A 22,245-nucleotide genomic window follows, 5' to 3' on the forward strand; every position below is an offset into this window, starting at 1 on the left:
GACAGGACGCAGGGGCATGCCATCCCATACTTAACCAACATTCCCACCCCCTCCCCACCCCGCGTTCCCAGGCTGCGGGGCAGGGCCGAGATCAGGTGTCCGACAGGCCGCTCCCATTCTCCGCAGGGAGAAGTGAGGCCTGCAGATCAGAGGGTTGGCAGCGTCCACCGGGCTGGTCAGGGTGGAGCAGGGCTTATGTAGGAGCTCAGGGCTTTTCCAGGGCCGCCTGTCTCTTAATAATAAACGGTGGCTTCCTCTTTTGGGGCCGAGTTTTGGCCGCTGCTCCGCTCCTCCTCCGCCTCCGCCTCCACCGCGGGACAGCGAATGGGAAATTTGAGTTTCCTCTGCTTTGGCCAAGCCTGGCTCTTCCCTACAAGGGGGATTTCTCTATCTGGACTCTCCAGCCTTCTGCTTGTGGGGTCCAGAGGGGGCCCCTGCCGGGAAGCGCCCAGGTAGGTGGGTGGGGGCAAGACGGGAAAGGCCCAGGGCTCCCGGGGAAGGTGAGGGAGGCTTGGGGGAAGGGCTGGAGGCTGAGGCCTGGCTGTCCTCTGACCCCTCTGCAGATATGCTGGATTTAGGGGAGCGCTGGGGTGGGGCAGGGGACCAGTGCGGGGGTGGGGTGGGGGCTAGGGAGTGGCAAGAAGGAAAGGGAAGAAGACAGACTGAGAGACTAAGAAACTGAAAATCAGCGAGTCGGAGACCTAGAGAGACAGGGAGAGCCGCGGAGAGACGGAGGCAGACGCACGGAAATAATGAGGCCGAGAGATGGAAAGGTCCGTTGCGCCCTCCTACGCGGTCAGATAGAGCGAGAGAGGCTCCGAGGAAAGAGGCGCTGCAGAATTAGAGAGACCCCCGGGAAGCCGGGGCATCACCCGGGAGACACACCCGGGAGAGAAAGAACTAGGGACGAAGAGGAAATGGCGGGGTAGACCTCGGAGGGCCAGGAAGGAGATGGAGAGTGGAGATTCAGAGAAGAGAAAGTTAGGGAAACTTCGCACGGAAGGCCGAGGGGGCGGGACGCCGGGATCCCCACCCGCCCCGCCCCGGAAAACGCGACTTCCGGATTGCTATAAAGCGCGGGGCCCCGGGCCGGGCTGCAGCCGCCCGCCGCCGGCCATGTGCCCCCACACCGACGCCGTCCGGGACCCCGAGGCCCAGCGGCCGCCCGCGCCCCACGGCCCCGCCTGCCGCCCGCTGCCCTGGGCCCTGGGCGTCGCGCTGGTCCTGGCCGCAGGCACCTGCGCCGCCTGCTGGGTCAGCACCTGGGTGGCGTCCCAGGTCCCCACGACGGCCAGCCCCGGGCTCCCCGCCGCCCCCGAGCCGCCGCCCGACGCCCACGCCCGCCTCCCCGACTCTCGGCAGGTGAGACGCGCCCGGAACGCCCTCTCCGCGCCCACCCCCGGGGCCTCCCGGGAGCACCCCATCTCTATCCAAGACTTCGTGGCGCACCCCCGGGAGACCCCATCTGCATCCCGGGGCTCGCAGGGGAACCCTTTGTCCATCGCGGACCCCGAGGGCGCTTCTTTTTCTCGAACTGTTGAGGGGACTCGAGGTTCTTTGCTAACTCCCGGAGAGCCTCGGTGTTCTCCTGCACCCTTGGGGTGTCCCCCTTTCCCTCCCGAGGGCCCCTAGAGGGCATCTGCCCTCCTTCCTGAATCGTGAGGTTCCGCCCTCGCAGACAGACCCCCGGGTTGGGGCCGGGTTGGGGCCGGGGTGTGCGCGCGCTCCTGTGTCCCTGGGGCTCCACGCCCGCGCACACCCCGGGGACCCCCGCTTTCCCGGGGGCTGCGGCAGCGGGAGGGGGAGCCTCCGTTCCACTCTCCGCCTTTGCTCTCCGCAGGCCGTGTTCGCGCAGCTGGTGGCCCGAGATGGTGAGTGTCCTGCGTCATTCCCTTTGGGGGCGCGGCGGTCCGGGGGTGGCGACAAGGTTGAGGAGCCCCGGAGACAGGGAGGCTTCCACTCCCCCCGTCTGATCCTCTTTCCCCCATTCTCTAAAAGCTGTCCCCTCGCCTCTTTGAACCTTCTCTTTCTGACCTTCCCTTGACCCCGCTGTGGATGCCGCTTTTCCTCCTTTGACCTCCACGTGTGCCAACGCAAGACGCGCGACCCCCGCTCCGCTCCGCGCCCCACGGATCCCAACCTGCTCTTCTCTCTCCCGCTCGGTTCCTGTAGGTCCGGGCTGGGCTTTGCTCTCTCCCGTTTCCCTTCGCTGCTTCTGAAGGCCTCCTCCTAACCTTCCCCTTCCAGACGCTTCCTCCCTGTTCTCCCCTACCTTCCCCTTCCCCTCTTCTGGCGCCTTCCCCACGCTCCCCTCTTCACTCCCCTCCCTCTCCCGACTCTTCTTCCCACCCCTTCCCCTCAGTCTTCTCCCCCTTCCTGAGACCCTCCCCACCGCCCCCTCTCCCTCTCCCTCCTCCCTCTCTGAGTCACCCCCACCGCCTGGCCCTCACCAGCCTCACCTCTTCCTTCCAAGAATCCCCCCAGAGCCCCAGCGCCCCTCCCCAGGGCTGCACCTCTGCCCCACAACCCTGCTCAGCCAACCTCCCCTCTTCTTCCTCCTTCAGTACAGCTGACTGAAGGGCCCCTGCGCTGGCACAGCGACCCAGGCCTGGCAGGGGTGTTCCTGGGGCCCGGCCTGAGCTACGATGAGCACACGCGGGAGCTGATGGTGGCTGAGCCTGGCGTCTACTATGTCTTCTTGAACCTGAAAGTGCAGCGGGTGGTGTCCGGCGGTGGCTCCGGCTCAGTCTCCGTTGCGCTGCACCTGCAGCCGCTGGGCACTGGGGCCGCAGCCCTGGCCCTGACCTTGGACTTGCCATCTCCATCCTCCTCGGACTCAGCATCCGGCTTCCGGGGCAGCCTGCTGCACCTGGGTGCAGGCCAGCGCCTGGGAGTTCACCTGCGCGCAGAGCGGGGGGCACACCCTGCCTGGCAGCTCGCCCAGGGTGCCACGATGTTGGGCCTTTTCCGAGTGGCCACCAAAGTCCCTGCCGGACTCGCCTTGCCGCCGTGGCCCGCTGACACTGGGCCTGGGCACCCCTTGCTGGACACAGAATGAATGCTGCCTTCTTTCACTGGGGCTCTTGGTGACGCCCGGCTACTCTACCTCACCCGGCTTGGCAGGGGTCCCCGCTGCTGACCCCCTCCTCGAGGACTCTCCAAGTCTCTCTCCCCTTCCTGCCCCAAGTCGAACTCTTGGTATTTATTCTGAGCCTGAGCTCAACGATGTACTTTATATTAATCCATTCAGTTTATATTTATTGAGCATCTATATGGCGGGCCCTGTGCAGGGCTGGAGAAACATCAGCAAACAAAACAGGAAAAAAAAACCTATTTATGTTAATATGTGAGAAATAAAGACTCCTCCGCAGCCCTGCTGTGTGACATTCAAGGGGTTGGTCTTTGGGGGGTCTGTGTGACTATGCTGTGGGACCTTCATCATGGAATTTGTTTTGAGCATCTCCTGTGTTGTCAGGCCTGTGTTGGGGACACAGCTCTGAGCAAGACAGTTAGCCCAGCGATGGCCAAGCTGGCAGTCAGGTATGCCTGCTTGACACTATGACCATGATTGGGTGTGACCAGACCACGTGGGGGAGCGTGAGACGGTGCGTGGCACAGGATTATATAAAACTTACAAACTTAATGACTATGAAGTAGCGAGGCTTTAGTATACACCAGGCAGCATGAGTTATCTTATATGAGACATAATTACCCTGTGCTTTGGGGATTTCTTTCCCATTTTATTATTATCTGGGCTCCCAAGGTTACCTACTTCTTGTAGCTGTGTGGTGGAAGTGCTGTGTAACGGCATTTGGCAGACCCTGGCTTGCCAACTCTGTTCCGTGACCTCATGCTGGTAACTTAAAGTCAGCTGGGGGGCGGGGGGGCACCTATGTGCAAATGCTTCAGGTGCACTTAATGTATTGTGTATGGATCGCCTGTTTAAGACAGTGATGGAGGAAATTATGTAAAACATGTGGATTACGCTTAAAAGTGTGTCTTGTCTTGGGCTGTTGCGTTGTGCATAGCACATGAAAAATTGAGGAAGTCTTGTGTTTTGGGGCCATCATCTGATTTAGCAAAGATGTTGCTCAACGTGACTGGCAAGCCTGTGAGCGCGGACATCTTTGTCGTCCCTATTCATCTGAGTCTTTAAAGGAATAAGATCAACCTATGTCTAGCTGTCACTTGGAACCGCAGGTGGCTCTGGGGCCAGGAGTGGGGAAAATCAAAGGAGGCAACCTGCAGAAGTGACTATGGAGTTTGCAGTGAAGTGTATTTTATATATTTTTTTGCAGATTCTGTGCTGCACATTTTTGCCAACAATTGATAATAAATGCACATATTCATCCCCCCCCCCCCCCGCTCCCCGCCCGCTCTGGAGAACCAACTGGTTGTTAAGCATTTGCTAGCACACCAGTGTCTCCAGGCAGGCTGCCTCCCCGAGCCCCCCAATGTCCCCACCATGCAGATCTGCCTGCTGGTCCACACAAACCAGCTGGATCTCGGCTTTAATTTTTTTTTTTTAAACTATCTATTTATTTTTGAGAAAGAGAGGGAGAGACAGAGACAGAGTGCAAGCTGGGGAGGGGCAAAGAGGGAGACACAGAATCTGAAGCAGGCTCCAGTCTCTGAGCTGTCAGCACAGAGCCCCATGCAGGGCTCCAACCCATGAACTGTGAGATCATGACCTGAGCTGAAGTTGGGTGCTTAACCAACTGAGCCACCCAGGTGCCCTTTATGCAGGACAAATGGAGTTGGGGTGGGCAGAGAAGTCCCCACAGAGCAGATGACCTGCAGGCGTGTTAGGAAGAGGTAAGGCGGGGCGCCTGGGTGGCTTAGTCGGTTAAGCGTCCGACTTTTGCTTAAGTCATGATCTCGTGGTTCGTGGGTTCGAGCCCCGCATCGGGCTCTGTGCTGACTGCCAGCTCAGAGCCTGGAGCCTGTTTCAGTCTGTGACTCCCTCTCTCTCTGACTCTCCCCTGCTCATGCTGTCTCTCTCTCTCTCTCCTAGAAATAAATAAAACATTAAAAAAATTAAAAAAAAAAAAAAAAAAGGAAGAGGTAAGGCAATGAAGGAGGCAGAGTTGGGAGAGTGGCCTGCACTGGCCAGACAGGGGTGGGGGGGTGGGGGGGTGGGGGGGATGAGCAGTGAGGTTGCGGACGTGGAAGTGAATGCCGTTTGTCTGACTCACCTCTACCCGTTCTCAAAGAGTCTCTCCTGAGTGGGCAGAACTGGCATTGAGCAGACACATATGAATGTCTCCCATCTTGGAGTTGGTTGTTCTGTGACTAAGAAGTGCAAAATGACCTCTGAAGGCCCACGGAGCAGTTAAGATGGGAGAAAAAGGTGTGATAGTTGAGCTGTATGAGAAATGCTTTATTAAGGGGACTTATAGGCAGAAGCCGGTTTGGAGTGGCTGCAAGATAAGCAGGTATCTGGAGCCCCACCTCCTGTCAGACCCACTGGAGGCTGGGCGTCCATACGGCGGGGGGGGGGGGGGGGGGCACACAGGAGGAGAATGGGTCAGAGTCCTGTCTCCAGAGTGGTCAAGGACCTCTGATACTCAAGGGTGTGGTTAAATAAAAGGGAAAGCATGTGTGGGTGGGGTGCCCTACTTCAGAGTGATCATTGTGGCCATTTGTCCAAGATAGCTTTAGTCTGGTTCGCACATTGGCAAATGCGTGTTACTGCCTGTCCCCACTGCTAGACGCCTCCTCTCGACTCCCGCCGTCCAAAACCTTGCACAGGGTGCACCTCCAGGGTGGCTAGGGGAAGAGTGCTCTCCAGAACTCTTTGTCCAGGGGCCAGCTTCCGGCTACCCAGGAAGCCTGGTGGTTGCCTATTTTTGAGTAGCACCTGGTGACGCCAGTCCTCTGGGGTAGCTGATTGGGCCAGAATAGACAAGTGACTCAAGCCGGGCCAATCAGATCCCTTCCACAGGAACAGGGGCAAGCCTGGCTCCCCGGAGGGTATCGATCAGGAATCAGAAGCCGGAAGCTGAATGTGAGAGAGAAGCGTAGAGGGAACCACGTGCAGAGAGAGGGAGGGTGGGGAGGAAGATGTATGGGGATTCACACATGAGACCAAAGAGCCCTGAAGAGGCAGGGGAGCTACCTGGGTTTCCTGCTTGTGTCTTCCCGGTGATGTGGGAAAACCCTAGTGGCGTTAGTTTCATGGGGCTGCTCTAACAAAGTACCATAAACTGGGTGGCTTAAAGCACCAGATAACTATTGTCTGCCAGTCCTGGAGGCCAGGAGTTCAAATTCAAGGCGTTGGCAGTTCACACTCCAGAGCCCCTGCCTCTTCCAGCTTCTGGTGGGTGCTGGCCCTCCTTGGCGTTCCTTTCCCGGCTGCTGACGTTACTCTCATCTCTGCCTCCATTGGGGAATAACTGTTTTCCTTCTCTGTGTCTTATCTGTTTCTCTTCTGTTTGTATAAGGACACGGCTCATGTTGGATGGAGGGCTCACGCTACTTCAGTATAACCTCATCTTAATTTAACTAGTGACATCTATAAAGACCCTGTTTCCAAATAAGGTCACATTCTCAGGTTCCAGGAAGGACACGAACTTTTTTTTTTTTTTTTTTTGGCAGCTGGGGGCCCGGGTGACATTATTCAACCCAGTCCATTTAGTATCTACTCTTGGCAGCCATGAGAAACTTGGGTGCTCTCCCATGTGAATTTCCTTCTGGGGTGGGTTCCGTTTCATGCTGCCTGATGATACAGGCCTTCAAGGCTGTTGGTGGCTTTCTTGGTAGTTTTGGGATCTGAGAGTCTGTCCTACTTCCTGAGTTATTTGGGTCTGGGGGTGTCCCACAGCAAGGATGCTTGGGCCCCATAATGTTGTAGGATGTTACCAATACCCAAGGTATACAGATGGAATTTGACAATAGTGATAGTAATGACAGCTGACATTTATTAATGCTGACTGTTCCCAGGCACTAATTGCTTTGCAAAGACTCCGGCAAGAAGGTACTATTTTATTTTAATTCCCATTTTGCAGGCAAAAAAACTAAGGCCCAGAGAGGTTAGCTCAAGATCACACAGCTAATAACAGGTAGAGCGGTTGACAGTGTGACTTCCTGGAACCCTAGTCACTTCCAAGTAACCTCATAGAATACAGAAAAGTCAGGGCTGAATTGTGTCCTCCCTCATTCATATGTGGGAGCCCTACTGGCTCAGGACCTCAGAATGTTACTGTGTTTGGAGATAGGGTCTTTACAGGGGTAATTATGTTAAAATGAGGTCATTAGGCTAGGCCCTAATCCAGTATGACCGGAGTCTTTGTAAAAAGGGGTAATTTGGAGACAGACACGCACACACAGGGGTAATGCCATGTGACTGTGAAGATGGACATCAATAAATCAAGGCGGGTCAGGCCTGGAACAGACCCTTCCCTTGCAGCCTCAGAAAGAACCAGTCCTGACCACTCTTTGATTTTGGACTTCTGGTCTCCAGAACCGTGAAAGAATAAATGTCTTTGCTTAAGGCACCCAGTTTGTGCTTCTTTGTTATGATAGCCCTAGCGGACTAATACAGGTGGTTACAGGAGTCTGATGCATTTAGGGCACACTCAGTGCACAGTGCCAGGCTCTCGATAAGCACTCAATGCCTTTCATACCAATGTACACATGGAATCCTACAGTGATACATAGATGTGCAACAAAGAAACAATGGAGTGCCTGGGTGGCTCAGTCCGTTAAGTGTCCAACCCTTGATTTTGGCTCAGGCCATGATCTCACGGTTCATGAGATAGAGCCCTTTGTCGCACGCTGAGCTGACAGCGTGGAGCCTGCTTGGGATTCTCTCTTTCCCTCTCTCTCTGCCCCTCCTGTGCTCATGCTTTCTCTCTCTCTCTCTCTCAAAAATAAATAAATAATCTTAAAAAAAGAAACAACAATTCACAGGAGAGGGGGTACAGTGACACATCTGTGATGTTATATTTTTTAAATTTTTTTCTTTAAAAAAATTTTGTGTTTATTTATTATTGATTTTTTAATAGTTTATTGTCAAGTTGGTTTCCATACAACACCCAGTGCTCATCCCCACAAGTGCCCTCCTCCATGCCCGTCACCCCCCTTCAGCATCAGTGGGGGAGGGGCAGAGAGAGAGGGAGACACAGAATCCAAAGCAGGCTCCAGGCTCTGAGCGGTTAGCACAGAGCCTGATGCGGGGCTTGAACCCACAATCTCTGAGATCATGGCCTGAACTGAAGTCGGATGCTCAACCAACTGAGCCACCCAGGTACCCCACATCTGTGATGTTTTAAAGTCACCCTTGCCAAGATGGGGGTTACAAAGTTACAAAGGCAATTCCAGAAAAATATGGGGTTGTAAATACAACCACAGAGGGGTGCCTGGGTGGCTCAGTTGGTTAGGGCTCTAGTCTTGATGATCTCTTGGTTGGTTGTGAGATCTAGCCCCATGTTGGGCTCTGCGCTGAGTGTAGAGTCTGGGTAAGATTCTCTCTCTCCTCCTGCCCCTCCCCTGCTCTCTCTCTCTCTCTAAAAATATAAAATAAAATTTAAAAAGTTAAAAAACAAAAGACAACCATGGATTTATAGTCCTTCTTCTACAACCATAAAATCCCCAAAGCTCTTTCAGCAGCCCAAATGGACTGAACTCACCTGAATGTGTTTATGATGTTTACTTATTCCCTAGCTCCTATAATAGGGATGTTAGAATGCTTCTTAATGGGTGCTATTCCAGAAGCCCGTGGTGTGTGGTGGTAATATATGTATAATATACACAGTGAGTCCCCTCTAGTATGATGTAATTTATATGGTACGAGTCGGCTTTATTACTCACACAAAACCACTTCTGGCTCTTCTGGCCACCAAATCTGTGGAGGTTTTTCTTGACACCAATAAGCAATTCTCAGCCACCAACAAGGAGTCATCTGGGAGTCCCCCACCCCACACTCCACCCCAGGGTCACCTCATAGAACAAAGGTGCTTCCTAGTGTTTTTATTAGTTAGGAATTTACTAGGGTTTAGAAGTCCTGTGTTGAGGGTGAGGTCAGATCTGTATCTGTATCTGTATGTATATCTATATCATCTACCTATCCATATATGTCATGTTACCAGTGTAAATGCTGGATTGCAAAACATTTGGCTTCTAGGGTTTGGGATCAGGGACTGTGGAATTGTATTAGAGACTGGGATGTAAATCCAGACCCTTCACAAGAGGTGGGACGTACAAAGCAGTGATGGCCCACCCACACCATCCTGGGGGAAGTACTCTTTGGAGGGGGGTTTTCTGTCTGAGGTTTCTCAAGATTTTTCAAGTGAGCTTTCCAACCTCTCTGTGAAGAGTCAAGGCTCTTCTCATCCCTCTCTTGCTTCCCACAAGCTCTGGTTCGGTCTGCTCAGGAAACCCCTGCTACCCAGGATGGGGATGAGGATGGAGATGGCTCTGAGGCCACTGAGCAGAGACCCTTCGCCACTACTCCCCGTCCCCCATCCCCCACCCCCGGCTCCCAGCAGTGCTTGGGATGAATTTCCAGTGATGGAAGCAGAGTGGAAAGCCTGAAGCCTTGCACCAAACTTCTCATGTGCCCGTGTGTGTATGTGTGTGTGTGTGTGTGCGCGCGCACCCGTGCTGGGAGCAGTATGGTAAGAAAACACTGTAGATTTGTCTACAGAGCAATTTTTCAAATGGTGTTAAGAATACTTAACATGAGAGCTGCCCTCTTAACAATATTGGAAGTGCACAACACAGTATTGTCAGCTACAGGCATAATGTTGTATAGTGGAGTTCTAGAATGTTGTATAGTGGAGCTCTAGAGTTTGGATAACTGATACTCTGCCCCCATTGAATGTGAATGACAATTACCTGGTTTCCTCAGTGGTCAGATTTCTAGGAATCTGACTACTTTAGATACCACATGTAAATAAAATCTTGTGGTATTTGTCTTACAGTCTGTGTCTATTCTATTTTACTTAGTATAATGTCTTCCAGGTTCATCCCTGTTGCTGCAAATGGCAGGGTTTCCTTCTCTCTCTCTTTTTTCACTTTTTTTAAAAATATTTTTTATTTTTTATTTCTAGGAGAGAGAGAGAGACAGCGTGAGCAGGAGAGGGTCAGAGAGAGAGGGAGATACAGACTCTGAAATAGGCTCCAGGCTGAGCTGGCAGTCAGCACAGAGCCCGACGCGGGGCTCGAACCCACGAACCGCAAGATCATGACCTAAGTGAAAGTCGGACGCTTAACCGACTAAGCCACCCAGGAGCCCCTCTTTTTTCACTTTTTAAAAAATTTTTTGAGAGATAGAGAGAGACAGAGCATGAACGGGAGAGGGGCAGAGAGAGAGAGGGAGACACAGAATCAGAAGCAGACCCCAGGCTCTGAGTAGTCAGCTCAGCCCAGAGCTCGACACGGGGCTCAAACTCACAAACCGTGAGATCATGACCTGAGCCAAAGTTGGAGGCTTAACCGACTGAGCCACCTAGGTGCCCCACCGAGTATGCATTTTAGACGTACACAGAGCTCAGTTCAAGCCCTCGTTCTGCTAGCTGAGCTGTGCACCCTTGTGCAAGTGCATTGACTTCTCTGTGCCTAGTGTCTTCAGCTGTAAAGTTGGAAAACATTTTGTGTCTCATGGGCATTTGGAAGTATTCAGTCAGTGAATGGGTTTAATAGCATAGCGCCTTGTACTTCACTCAAAATATGGAAGCTGTTATCAGTTGGCTCACAAGGAGATGGCATCGAAGGTCCCAAGTGCATCAGGCAAAGAGAGGGTTTGGGGAAGTGAGTTCCAGGTAGGCAGGGCAGCATGTACAGAAGCCAGAGGTAGGAGAGTGACCACAACAGAGTGAAATGGGGGGAAGGGGCTAGACCGTGCAAGCTTGAGGATGCAGGCAGTTTTATCCTGAGCACAATGGAGTGTTAGGAACACAAGAAGTCAGATTAGGTTTTCAGTCACAGTATATCTGTGTGGCAGGGATGTCGAGTTATAATAAAGAACAGAGAGTGGAGGCAAGGAGGCCCATGGGATTACTCAGCCGAGAGGGCAGGAAGTTTGGGATGGCGTGTTAGGTTTGAAGGTGGAGACGTGGTGTGTGCATATAAGAGAAAGATAGAAAAGGAACAGGAATTGGCAAGCCTTTGAGTATGGGTGAGGGGGAGGAGAAAGAGAAGCCAAGACTTGTGGCTCATGCAACTGGATAGATAAGTGGCATTTAGTGATTTGGGGACCCTGGAAGCTCATGGGTCACTTTGGGACGTATGGAATTTCCAGGTGCCTCTGAAGTGGCCATGTGGGAATATTAAGTAGGTTCTGTGGCTATGCAAGCTCTTTGGCTGGGATGGAGATTTAAGAGTTGTTGACATATCTCTGTAAAGAATGTTCAGGGCAAGGATGAGCTCTCTTAGAATAACAAATGAAGAGGTAGCAGAAAAGGGGGTCCAAGATCAAGCACGGAGGAACTTCAAAATATAATGGTTCAGCACGGAGGAACTTCAAAATATAATGGTGCAGTAGGAGGCCAGACGTGCACAAAAGCCTGAGAAGCAACACCCAAACAAGAAAGAGGAAAATCAAGATCCCAAGGAATGCTCTTCAAAGGAGGAAGTAGTGCTCAATGATATCTGATCCTGCAAGAAGTCTGTTAAGATGAGAACTAAAAATATCCTCCAGATTTTGAATCATCAGAATCATGAGTGGTTAACTCTTCTCAGGGGCATGAATGAATCAAGTTGCATCAGAGTGGCTTGAGAGATTAGTGACAAGTTAAGACTTTGAGATTGCCTCTACAGGCAACTTCTTTTAAAGAAGTGAGTATTTGGGGCGCCTGGGTGGCTTGGTCGATTAAGCGTCCAGCTTCAGCTCAGGTCATGATCTCACGGTTCATGGGTTCAAACCTGCTTCAGATTCTGTGTCTCCTTCTCTTTCCCTCTGCTACTCCCCCACTTGTTCTCTGTTTCTCTCTATCTCAAAAGTAAATAAACATTAAAAAAAATTTAAAGGGGGCGCCTGGGTGGCTTAGTCGGTTAAGCATCCGACTTTCACTTAGGTCATGATCTCGAGGTTCGTGGGTTCGAGCCCCGCGTCGGGCTCTGTGCTGACTGCCAGCTCAGAGCCTGGAGCCTGTTTCAGAGTCCGTCACTCCCTCTTTCTCTGACCCTCCCCTGCTCACGCTGTCTCTCTCTCTCCTAGAAATAAATAAAACATTAAAAAAAAATTTAAAGAAGGAAGTATTTGGAGCTCCCTTTAGCAGAACAGACAGTAAAATTGGAAGGATACAGAGAAGACTGGCATGCAACCTGCATAAGGGTGACATACAGATTTGAGAGGCATTCCATAATAAGAAAAAGAAAGTATTTGGAAATAATTTCAGATTTCAAGAAAAGTTACGTGAGTAAAGAGTACAAAGAACGACCACATATCCTTCATCAAGATGCATCAGTTGTTAACATTTGGTCCCATTTTCTTTAGCATGCGCTCTACTCTGGCCCCTGTACGAGAGTATAAACTGGAAGCATTTATTTAAGATGAGTCAAACAAAAACAAGATTATTAAGAAACAAACCCAGAGGAAACCAGAACCTCAAAGGCTGGGGCAGTTCTAGGAAATTCCAAATGTGGTGTAAGTGGATTCAAGAAATAGGAGGAAGTTTTGTGGTATTTATCAAGGTGATTACTTAGAAAGAAACATAAGAGGGTGTGGGACTGGGCAAAATGGGGGAAGAGGAGTGGGAGATAGAGGCTTCCAGCTATGGAATGAATACACTGTGGGGATGAAAGGCACAGCATAAAGAATATAGTCAATGGTATTGTGATAGCATTGTGTGGTGACAGGTGGTGGCTGCATTTGTGCTGAGCATAGCATAATACACAGACTTGTTGCATCACTATGTTGTACATCTGAAACTAGTGTAACATTGTATGTCAACTATACTCAAGAAAGAAAAGGAAGAAAGAGAGAAAGAAGAAAGGAAGAAAGAAAGAAAGAAAAGAAGGAAGGAGGGAAGAAAGAAAAAAGAGAAAGAAGAAAGGAAAAAGAAAGAAGGAAAGAAGAAAGAAAGAAGAAAGAAAGACACACATGGAAACTAGCTGGGCTAGCCCTACCTTCTCTTCTGATCCACACACTGAGCAAACCCAAGAATATAATTTATCCTTAGGCTAAATCAGTGGATGTAACATATCACTACACTCCTAAGTTAATTTATAGCAAATGGAACAGGCAGGAAAATTGGAATTGTCTTTTTTTTTTTTTTAGTTGATTTATTTATTTTTAAGTAATCTCTATCCCCAGCGCAGGACTCAAACTTACTACACCCTGAGATCAAGAGTCGCATGCTCCACTGTCTGAGACCATGGGTGCCCCAGGAGCATTGGAAGTTTCAAACTCAAAGCTGAGCAGACAACTGAGGATCATGGGAGATGTGACCAAAATCAATGCTATGAGAGACATACCCTGAACTCCACAGCAGCAGAAAAGAACCAATGCCTGGAGATGCAGAGCTAATAGAACAAACAAAAGACTCCAGAATTAGTCTAAACCATTTCCCTAGAAAGGCTTTGACAAATTTTAGATTTGATATTTTAAAAATTTTGTTTTTAATGTTTTATTTATTTCTAGGAGAGAGAGAGACAGCGTGAGCAGGGGAGGGTCAGAGAGAGAGGGAGTGACAGACTCTGAAACAGGCTCCAGGCTCTGAACTGGCAGTCAGCACAGAGTCCGCCGCGGGGCTCGAACCCACGAACCGCGAGATCATGACCCAAGCGAAAGTCGGATGCTTAACCGACTAAGCCACCCACGCGCCCCTAGATTTGATATTTAAATACATGACTAATAAAATCTATAACACTCCCTCAAACTGAGAAAACCCTCCATTATCAAACTTTCAGAGAGATATTAAAACCTGAAGATTAAACATTGTTGCTGACTAAAGTTAGGATGTTAAGGTGCAAAAAATTGACTTACCAGAGTGAGATCGGACAACACCTTTTCATTCACTCATTTATTTACTCAACAAATATTTACAGGAACTTTTTAATGTGTCAGCATGTTTCTAGGTACTGGGGATACAGGGTAAGAAAGAGAGACTGGGGTTCTACTTATATTCTAGATCAAGGGTCAGCAGGCCATCTCCGTTTTTCCAAGTGAAGCCTTATTGGAGCATGGCCATGATCATTTGTTTATGTATTGTGAATAGTTGCTCTTGTGGTCCAGTAGTGGAGTTGAGTAGCAGTGACAGAGGCCAAATGGCCCGTGAAGCCTTAAATATTTACCATCTGGACCTTTACAGAAACTCTTACTCATCTCCCTTCTAGATAATCCCGAAGTATAACAATTCAAGATGGCATAAATGCTGCATTAGTCGGAGTTCTCCAGAGAAACGGAACGAATAGGTAAGCATGTATGTGTAGAGAGATTAATTTTGAGGGATTGGCTCACACAACTGTGAGGTCTTGCAAGTCTGAAATCTGGAGGGTGGGCTAGCAGGCTGGAGACCCAGGGGAGCGTTAAAGTTGCAGTCCTGAATCTGAAGGTATTCTTTTTTTAAATTTTTAATGTTTATTTATTTTTAAGACAGAGAGAGAGAAAGAGAGACAGAGAGAGACAGAGAGAGAAAGAGAGAGAGAGAGAGACAGAGACAGAGTGCAAGCAGGGGGGAGGGAACAGAGAGAGAGGGAGACACAGAATCCAAAGCAGACTCCAGGCATTGAGCTGTCAGCACAGAGCCCAATGGGGGACCTGAACCCACCAACCGTGAGATTATGACCTGAGCTGAAGGTGGTTGCTTTACCACCTGAGCCACCCAGGAGCCTCTACACTTGTCTTTTCTATGTGGCTTGTGCTTCTCACAGCATGGCAGGCCCTCATGGTAGCTGGATTCCAAGAGGCAGGGAGTGGAGGCTGCCAGGACTGTTCAGCACTACACCTGAGAGTCGCTTATATCATCTGCTATTCTTTCCTTATAGCCCACCCACATTTAAAGAGGTGAGAAAGTGTCTCTGGAGGGCAAGTTCCAATTACAGAAAGGCCCATTGGGATGGGAGATGTTAGGACACTCATCTTTGAAACACACCATCTGCCATGGCTTATTAGGAGGATTTAATAAAATGATGTATCTTTAGCAACCAGAGAAGGCTTCTTGTTACAGGAAGTGGTAGAGTCTGGTATGTAGGATGAGATGCAGATGAGAGACCCATCTTTGGCTTGCCAAAGTGTAAGTAAGCTCCATGATAGCAAGAGTTTGAAATTTACTGATGAATCCCAGGCATTGAGAACAGTGCCCGATATATTAGGCACTCAACAAATATGAGTGAATAAGGGGGAGACATACAAAATTGAGCATTTCAGGGCACCATCATGGGGAAAGCAAACAAGAGGCTCTCAGCATTTGGTGTGGCTTCACAGGATCCACAGAAGTCTTACAATCTGAAGAATTCCCCCCAAGAAGGAAGAGGAAGTGTGCAGTGGCTACATCTATAGAGAAGGTCTGAGAGCCTCAGAATTCCTAGTAGTGCTGACTGGTGAAGTCATCTCTCTCCGGCAGCCAGTTAGTAAAGACTGAAAGACATGAGCCATTCTTCAATCTGAAGACACCAATGCAAGACTTCAAGGAACATGAAAAATCAAGAAAACAAGACACCGCCAATGAAAGACACTAATGTTTCAGTAATTAACCCAAAGAAACCTAAATATGGTGAGGGGGAAGTAAGAGGGTAGAGTTATTTTATGTGATTGAAGTAAAGCTGTAATAAGCTTTAAAAAATACTGTTTTAAGTATGAGATGTTTAGGGCACCTGGGTGGCTCAGTCTGTTAAGTATGAGATGTTTTATGTAAGTCTCATGAGAACCACAGAACAAAAACTGATAGTAGATACAAAAAAGATAAAGGGAAAAGAATCAAAGCATATCACTACGGAAAATCATCAAATCAAAAAGGAAGGTAGCAAGAAAGGAATAAAGGAACAAAGGAGCTACAAACAGAAAACAATAAGATGGCAGTAGTATGTCCTTACCTATCAATAGTTACTTTAACGGTGAATGGATTACATTCTCCAATCAAAAGACATAGAGTGGAGGGTCACCAAAGTGGCTCAGTCAGTTGAACATCTGAATTTTGATTCTCTCTCTCCCTCTGCCCCTCTTCCCTGCTTGCATAGTGTCTCTCTCTCTCTCTCTCTGTCTCACTCTCTTTCTCTCTCTCAACAACAACAACAACAAAAGACAGAGTGGATGAATGAATTAAGAAAACAAAACCAAGACACAACAATATTTTGCCTACAGGAGACACATGTCAGCCTTAAGAACACAGAAAGGCTCGAAGTGAAGAAGCAGAAGAAGACATTTCATACCAATGGAAGCCAAAAGAGAGCAGAGGCAACTATGCTTTTATCAGACAAAATAGACTTTAAGTCTATTTTATAAGAGACACGGTCATTATATAATGATAAAAGAGTCACTTCATCAAGAGGATATAACACACACATATATATCTCCAGCACATATTTCCATGGTATGCAGATATCAGAAAATCTGAAGGGGGACATAAGCAGTCATGAAACAATAATAGAGGACTTCAATACTCCACTTCAATGGTGGGTAGATTAGCCAGGCGAAAAATCAATAAGGAAACATTGGATGTGAACTGTACTTTGGGCTGAATAGACCTAACAGGATACAGGACATTTCATCCAACACCAGCAGAATAGACATCTTTTGGTATACGTAGGACATTCTTTGGGATAGATCATACGTTAGGTCACAAAACAAATTTAAGAACATTGAAATCAAATTAAGTATCCTCTCTAACCACAGTGATATGAAACCAGAAATCAATAACAGGAAGGAAATGAAAACATTCATGAATATGTGGAAATTAATCGATATACTCCTAAACAATCAATGGGGCAAGGAAGAAATCAAAAGGGAAATTAAAACGTATCACGGAGCAAATGAAGATGGGAATATTAGATACCAAAACTTATGGAATGCAGCAAAGCAGCTGGATAAGTTAAAAAAAATGGATAAATTCCTAGAAATCTACAACCTGCTGGGATTAAATTATAAAGCAATAGAAAATATGAACAGACCAATGACTAGTAAGAAAATTTAACCAAAATCAAAAGTCTCCCAACAAACAAACCAGACGGTTTCACTGGTTATTTCTTCCATACATTTAAAGAGAAATTAATTTCATTCCCTCTCAAACTCTTCCAAATAACAGAAGAGGGGAAAACTCTTCCAAATTCATTTTATGAGGCCAGTATTGCCTGGATACCAAAGCTGGACAGAGACAGAACAAGTGATGAAAACAATACAGTACTGGCATAAAAGCAGACACAAATCAATGGAACACAATAAAGAGCCCATAAATAAACCTGAGCATGTGGGCAATTAAAATGGGCAATTAATTTATGACAAATGAAGCAAGAGTATACAATGGGAAAATAACAGTCTTTTCAACAACTGATTTTGGGACAACTGGGTAGCCATATGTGAAGGAATGAAACTGGACCCCTATCTTATGCCACACATGAAAATCAACTCAAAATGGATTAAACACTTGAATGTAAGACCTGAAACCATAAAACTTCTAGAAGAAAACAAGCAGCAAGCTCCTTGACATAAGTCTTGATGATGAGTTTTCAGAACCAACTCCAAAAGCAAAGGCAACAAAAACTAAAATAAACAAACACGACCAAGTCAAACTAAAAAGCTTCTGAACAGCAAAGGAAACCATCAACCAAGTGTAAAGGCAACCCACTAAATGGAAGAAAATATTTGCAAGCCATTTATCTGATAATGAGTTAATCTTCAAAATATGTAGGGAACTCACACACCCTCCAGAAAAAAAAAAAAAATCTGAAGAACAATGAGCAAAGGACCAGAGTAAACTTTTTCCAACGAAGAGATACAAATGGCCAGCAGATACATGAAAAGGTGCTCAAAATCATTCAGCTTGGAAATCAAAACCATAATAGACGTTACTTCATACCTGGTAGAAAGGCTTTTATCAAAAAAACCCCAAAAAACCAAAAACCAAAAATAACAATTGTTGGCAAGGAGGTGGAGAAAAGAGAACCCATATGCACTGTTGGTGGGAATGTAAATTGGTGTGGCCATTGTGGCAAACCATGTGGAGGTTTCTCAGAAAATAAAAAATAGAAGTACAGCAATCTCACTTCTGGGTACATACCTGAAGAAAACGAAATCAATATCTTGACGAGATATGGGCACCTTCATGCTCACTGTAGAATTATTCCCAATAGGCAAGATGTGGAAATAACCTAAGTGTTCACTGACAGATGAGTGGATAAAGAAAATGTGATATAGATAACCTTTTATTATAAAGAGAATGCTATTATATATGGAATTATATATTATAATATTTATTTTGTATATATTACTTATATACTATATAAAATGGATATATTTATAAATATATAAATAGAATATCACTTAATGAAATATGTGATTAATATATTAACACATACTAATCATATGTTTCTAGATTAATTATGATTAATAAACCGATATTAATATGTTATGTTGATAACACATTGATATTATATATATAATTTTTATTTTTTAAAAAATATAATTTACCTTCAAGTTAGCTAATATACAATGTATACAGTGTGCTCTTGGTTTTGGGAACAGATTCCCATGATTCATCGCTTACATACAACACCCAGTGCTCATCGAAACAAGTGCCCTCCTCAGTGCCCATCACCCATTTTCCCCTCTCCCCTGCCCCCCATCAACCCTTGGCTTGTTCTCTATATTTAAGAGTCCCTTATGGGTTTGTCTCCCTCCTTCTCTGTTTGAAACTATTTCCCCCTTCCCTTTCCCTATGGTCTTCTGTTAAATTTCTCAAGTTCTACGTATGAGTGAAAACATATGATATCTGTCTTTCTCTGCCTGACTTCACTTAGCATAATGCCTTCCAGTTCCGGATGGAACTGTTGTTGTAAATGGCAGGGTTTCAATCTTTCTCGTTGCCAAGTAGTATTGTTATATATATAAACCACATCTTCTTTATCCATTCATCAATGGATGGACATTTGGGCTCTTTCCATAATTTTGCTATTGTTGAAAGTTGACACATTGGGGTTCATATGCCCCTATGCATCAGCACTCCTGTATCCCTTGGGTAAATTCCTAGTAGTGCTATTGCTGGGTGATAGGGTAGTTTTATTTTTAATTTTTTGAGGAACTTCCATACTGTTTCCCAGAGTGGCTGCACCAGTTTGCATTCCCACCAACAGTGCAAGAGAGTTCCCCTTTCTCCACATCCTCGATAACATTTGTTATTTCCTGAGTTGTTAATTTTAGCCAGTCTGGGTGATGTGAAGTGGTATCTCAATGTGGTTTTGATTTCTATTTCCCTGATGATGAGTGATGTTGAGCATCTTTTCATGTGTCTGTTGGCCATCTGATGTCTTCTTTGGAAAAGTGTCTATTCATGTCTTCTACCTGTTTCTTTTTTTTTTTTTTTGGGGGGGGGTGTTGAGTTTGGTAAGTTCTTTATAGATTTTGGATACTAACCCTATACCCAATATGTCATTTGCAAAAATCTTCTCCCATTCCATCGGTTGCCTTTTAGTTTTGTTGATTGTTTCCTTTGCGTGCAGAAGCCTTTTATCTTGATGAGGTCCCAATAGTTCATTTTTGCTTTTATTTCCCTTGTCTTCGGAGATGTGTCAAGTAAGAAGTTTCTGTGGCTGAGGTTGAAGAGGTTGTCACCTGTTTTCTCCTGTAGGATTTTGATGGTTTCCTGTTAATGTTTATTTATTTTTTGAGAGACAGACAGACAGAGACAGTGTGAGCAGGGGAGGGGCAGAGAGAAAGGGAGACACAGAATCTAAAGCAGGCTCGAGGCTCTGAGCTGTCAGCACAGAGCCTGATGCAGGACTCAAGCCCATGAACCACGAAATCATGACCTGAGTCAAATTTGGACACTTAACCAACTAAGCCATTTAGGTGCTCCTATATTTTTATATATTAATATTGTTGAGCCATAAAACAGTAGAAATCTTGACCTTTATGGCAATGTGGGTGAACCTGAAGTAAAATAAACCAGACAGAGAAAGAAAAATACTGTGAGAGTACTTATCCATAGAATCAGGGGGGAAAAAAGCTCAAATTTATAATAACAGACTAGAACCATGGTTACTAGGGTGGAGAAAATGGGGAGATATTGGCCAAAGGGTATAAACTTTCCCTTATAAGATGAACAAGTTTGAGGCATCTGGGTGGCTTGGTTGGTTAAGCATCCGAGTCTTGGTTTTGGCTCTGGTCATGATCTCACGGTTTGTGAGTTCGAGCCCCGCATCAGGCTATGCACTGATGGTGCAGAACCTGCTTGGTGTTCTCTCTCTCTTTGCCCCTCCCCACCCTCAAAATAAATAAATAAAATTTAAAAAATATGAACAAGTTCTGTGGTCTGATATACAGCACTGTAACTATACTGTATTGTATAATTGAAATTTGCTGCGAGTAAATTTTAAGCCTTCTTACCACACATCACAAAAAGGTAACTACGTAAAATGGTAGATGTGCTATTGACTTAGAATTATTATAGTAATTCTTTAACAATGTATAGGTATGTCAACTCATCACACTGCACACTTTATTTTATTATATTTTTATGTTTATTTTTAAGAGAGAGAGAGTGTGTGTGTGTGTGTGTGTGTGTGTGTGAGTGGGGGGGGGGCAGAGAGAGAGGGAGATAGAATCTGAAGCAGGCTCCAGGCTCTGAGCTGTCAGCACAGAGCCCGATGCAGGGCTCAAACCTACAAACTGTGAGATCACAACCTGAGCTGAAGTCAGGCACTCAACCGACTGAGCCACCCAGGCACGCCACATTGTACACAATGTATACAATTGTATTTATCAGTTCTACCACAATAAAGCTGGTAAAGAAGTGGTAAGAGTCTCTTTGAGTATAGTTGCTCATTTGGACATTAGGCGTTTCATGCTGCCTGCTTCCATTTCTGCTTCCCTCCCTAAAAGGTGAACAGGGACAGGAGGGATAGAGTGAGGCTTGACTATTCTCATGGCAATGAGACACAGGTGGCCCTTAGTTAATACACTTGGTATGCCTTTCGTCTAGAATATTTCCTGCAATCATTCTATCTTGTATGATGTTTACTTTTTCGTGCTATCTGTAGCATGATGCACTTGACTTGTTTTTGCCATGGAAAATATCAGAATTATATATATTTTTAGATGTATAGATAAAAAGCCATATTTTGGTACTTTAAAATTTCTGGTCAGAAGTATTTGCATGCTGCATACTGTTTACTGTATTCTACGAAATGGAAACCTGATGCTAATTCCTGATCTCAAAGAAGCATGTACTCGAATGTGATCACAGGCACCAATTCTGCAGAAACTATCACTTAAACTATTATTTGGGAATACCTAATCTTGTTTAAAAGGAAGGAAAGGATTCAGCCTGTATTTTGGAGATTACCTGATGATGAATTTTACTGTTTGATTTTTTTTTCTTATGGGGGAAGAGTTTCAGAATATGCTGCTATTGATAACTTAGTCATGAACCTATTTATGATCAAAGACGTATTAGAAAAAATGTGTTCTGGTCAGCATTGTCTGTCTAGGTAAATATTTTTATTTCTAGTACAATGACATTTTTTCCCCTTAAGGATACAACAATTTATTCTCTTAAGATAAATGTTATCCAGGGCACCTGGACTAAGCGTCTGACTTCGGCTCAGGTCGTGATCTCACAGTCCGTGGGTTCGAGCCCCGTGTTGGGCTCTGTGCTGACAGCTCACAGCCTGGAGCTGCTTCAGATTCTGTGTCTCCCTCTCTCTCTGCCACTGCCCTGCTTGTGCTCTTTCTCTCTCTCTCTCAAAAACTAAATAAACGTTAAATTTTTTTTTAAAAACACCTAAGAAAAGATTAATGCTCCCCTTTAGTAGATTAAAAAGAAAGCAGACACAAGGGATGTGTACTATGCAGAGACAAGGTGTGAAGTTCTTGTAATCCACATCATGTTTGTTTCAATGGGGTTTTAAAATTTTTTTTAAAGTTTTATTTATTTTTGAGAGACAGAGAGAGAGAGTGTGTGTGAGCAGGGGACAGTCAGAGAGAGAGGGAGACACAGAATCTGAAACAGGCTCCAGGCTCTGCTGGCAGTCAGCACAGAGCCTGACACGGGGCTTGAACCCACGAGCTGTGAGATCATGACCTGAGCCGAAGTCGGATGCTTAACCGAGTGAGCCACCCAGGCGCCCCTCAATGGGGTTTTGAGAACC

General features: G+C 46.6%; 1 protein-coding gene and 1 non-coding gene across 2 annotated transcripts; both read left to right on the top strand.

Moving 5' to 3' along the window:
* The first annotated feature begins 654 nt into the window (after nucleotides 1–654).
* TNFSF9 (TNF superfamily member 9) lies at nucleotides 655–3,370 on the top strand. Its single transcript, XM_039221322.1, has 3 exons — nucleotides 655–1,362; nucleotides 1,841–1,871; nucleotides 2,565–3,370. The coding sequence occupies exons 1-3, from the start codon at nucleotides 952–954 to the stop codon at nucleotides 3,056–3,058; spliced, it is 936 nt and encodes a 311-aa protein (XP_039077253.1). The 5' UTR covers nucleotides 655–951; the 3' UTR covers nucleotides 3,059–3,370.
* Nucleotides 3,371–12,207: 8,837 nt separating this feature from the next.
* On the top strand, nucleotides 12,208–12,312 carry LOC120223313. Its single transcript, XR_005526262.1, has one exon. It is a non-coding gene; the product is annotated as a U6 spliceosomal RNA (small nuclear RNA).
* Nucleotides 12,313–22,245: the final 9,933 nt, after the last annotated feature.

Source organism: Hyaena hyaena, unplaced genomic scaffold (genome assembly GCF_003009895.1).
Source record: "Hyaena hyaena isolate Hyena2069 unplaced genomic scaffold, ASM300989v1 scaffold_988, whole genome shotgun sequence".
NCBI classification, from domain to species: Eukaryota; Metazoa; Chordata; class Mammalia; order Carnivora; family Hyaenidae; genus Hyaena; species Hyaena hyaena.

Coding starts and splice junctions, on each gene's coding strand:
- TNFSF9 (XM_039221322.1), top strand. CDS start 952: ATGGAGAGTGGAGATTCAGAGAAGAGAAAGTTAGGGAAACTTCGCACG. Junction 1,363..1,840: donor GCCTCCCCGACTCTCGGCAG/GTGAGACGCGCC, acceptor TGCTCTCCGCAG/GCCGTGTTCGCGCAGCTGGT. Junction 1,872..2,564: donor GCAGCTGGTGGCCCGAGATG/GTGAGTGTCCTG, acceptor TTCCTCCTTCAG/TACAGCTGACTGAAGGGCCC.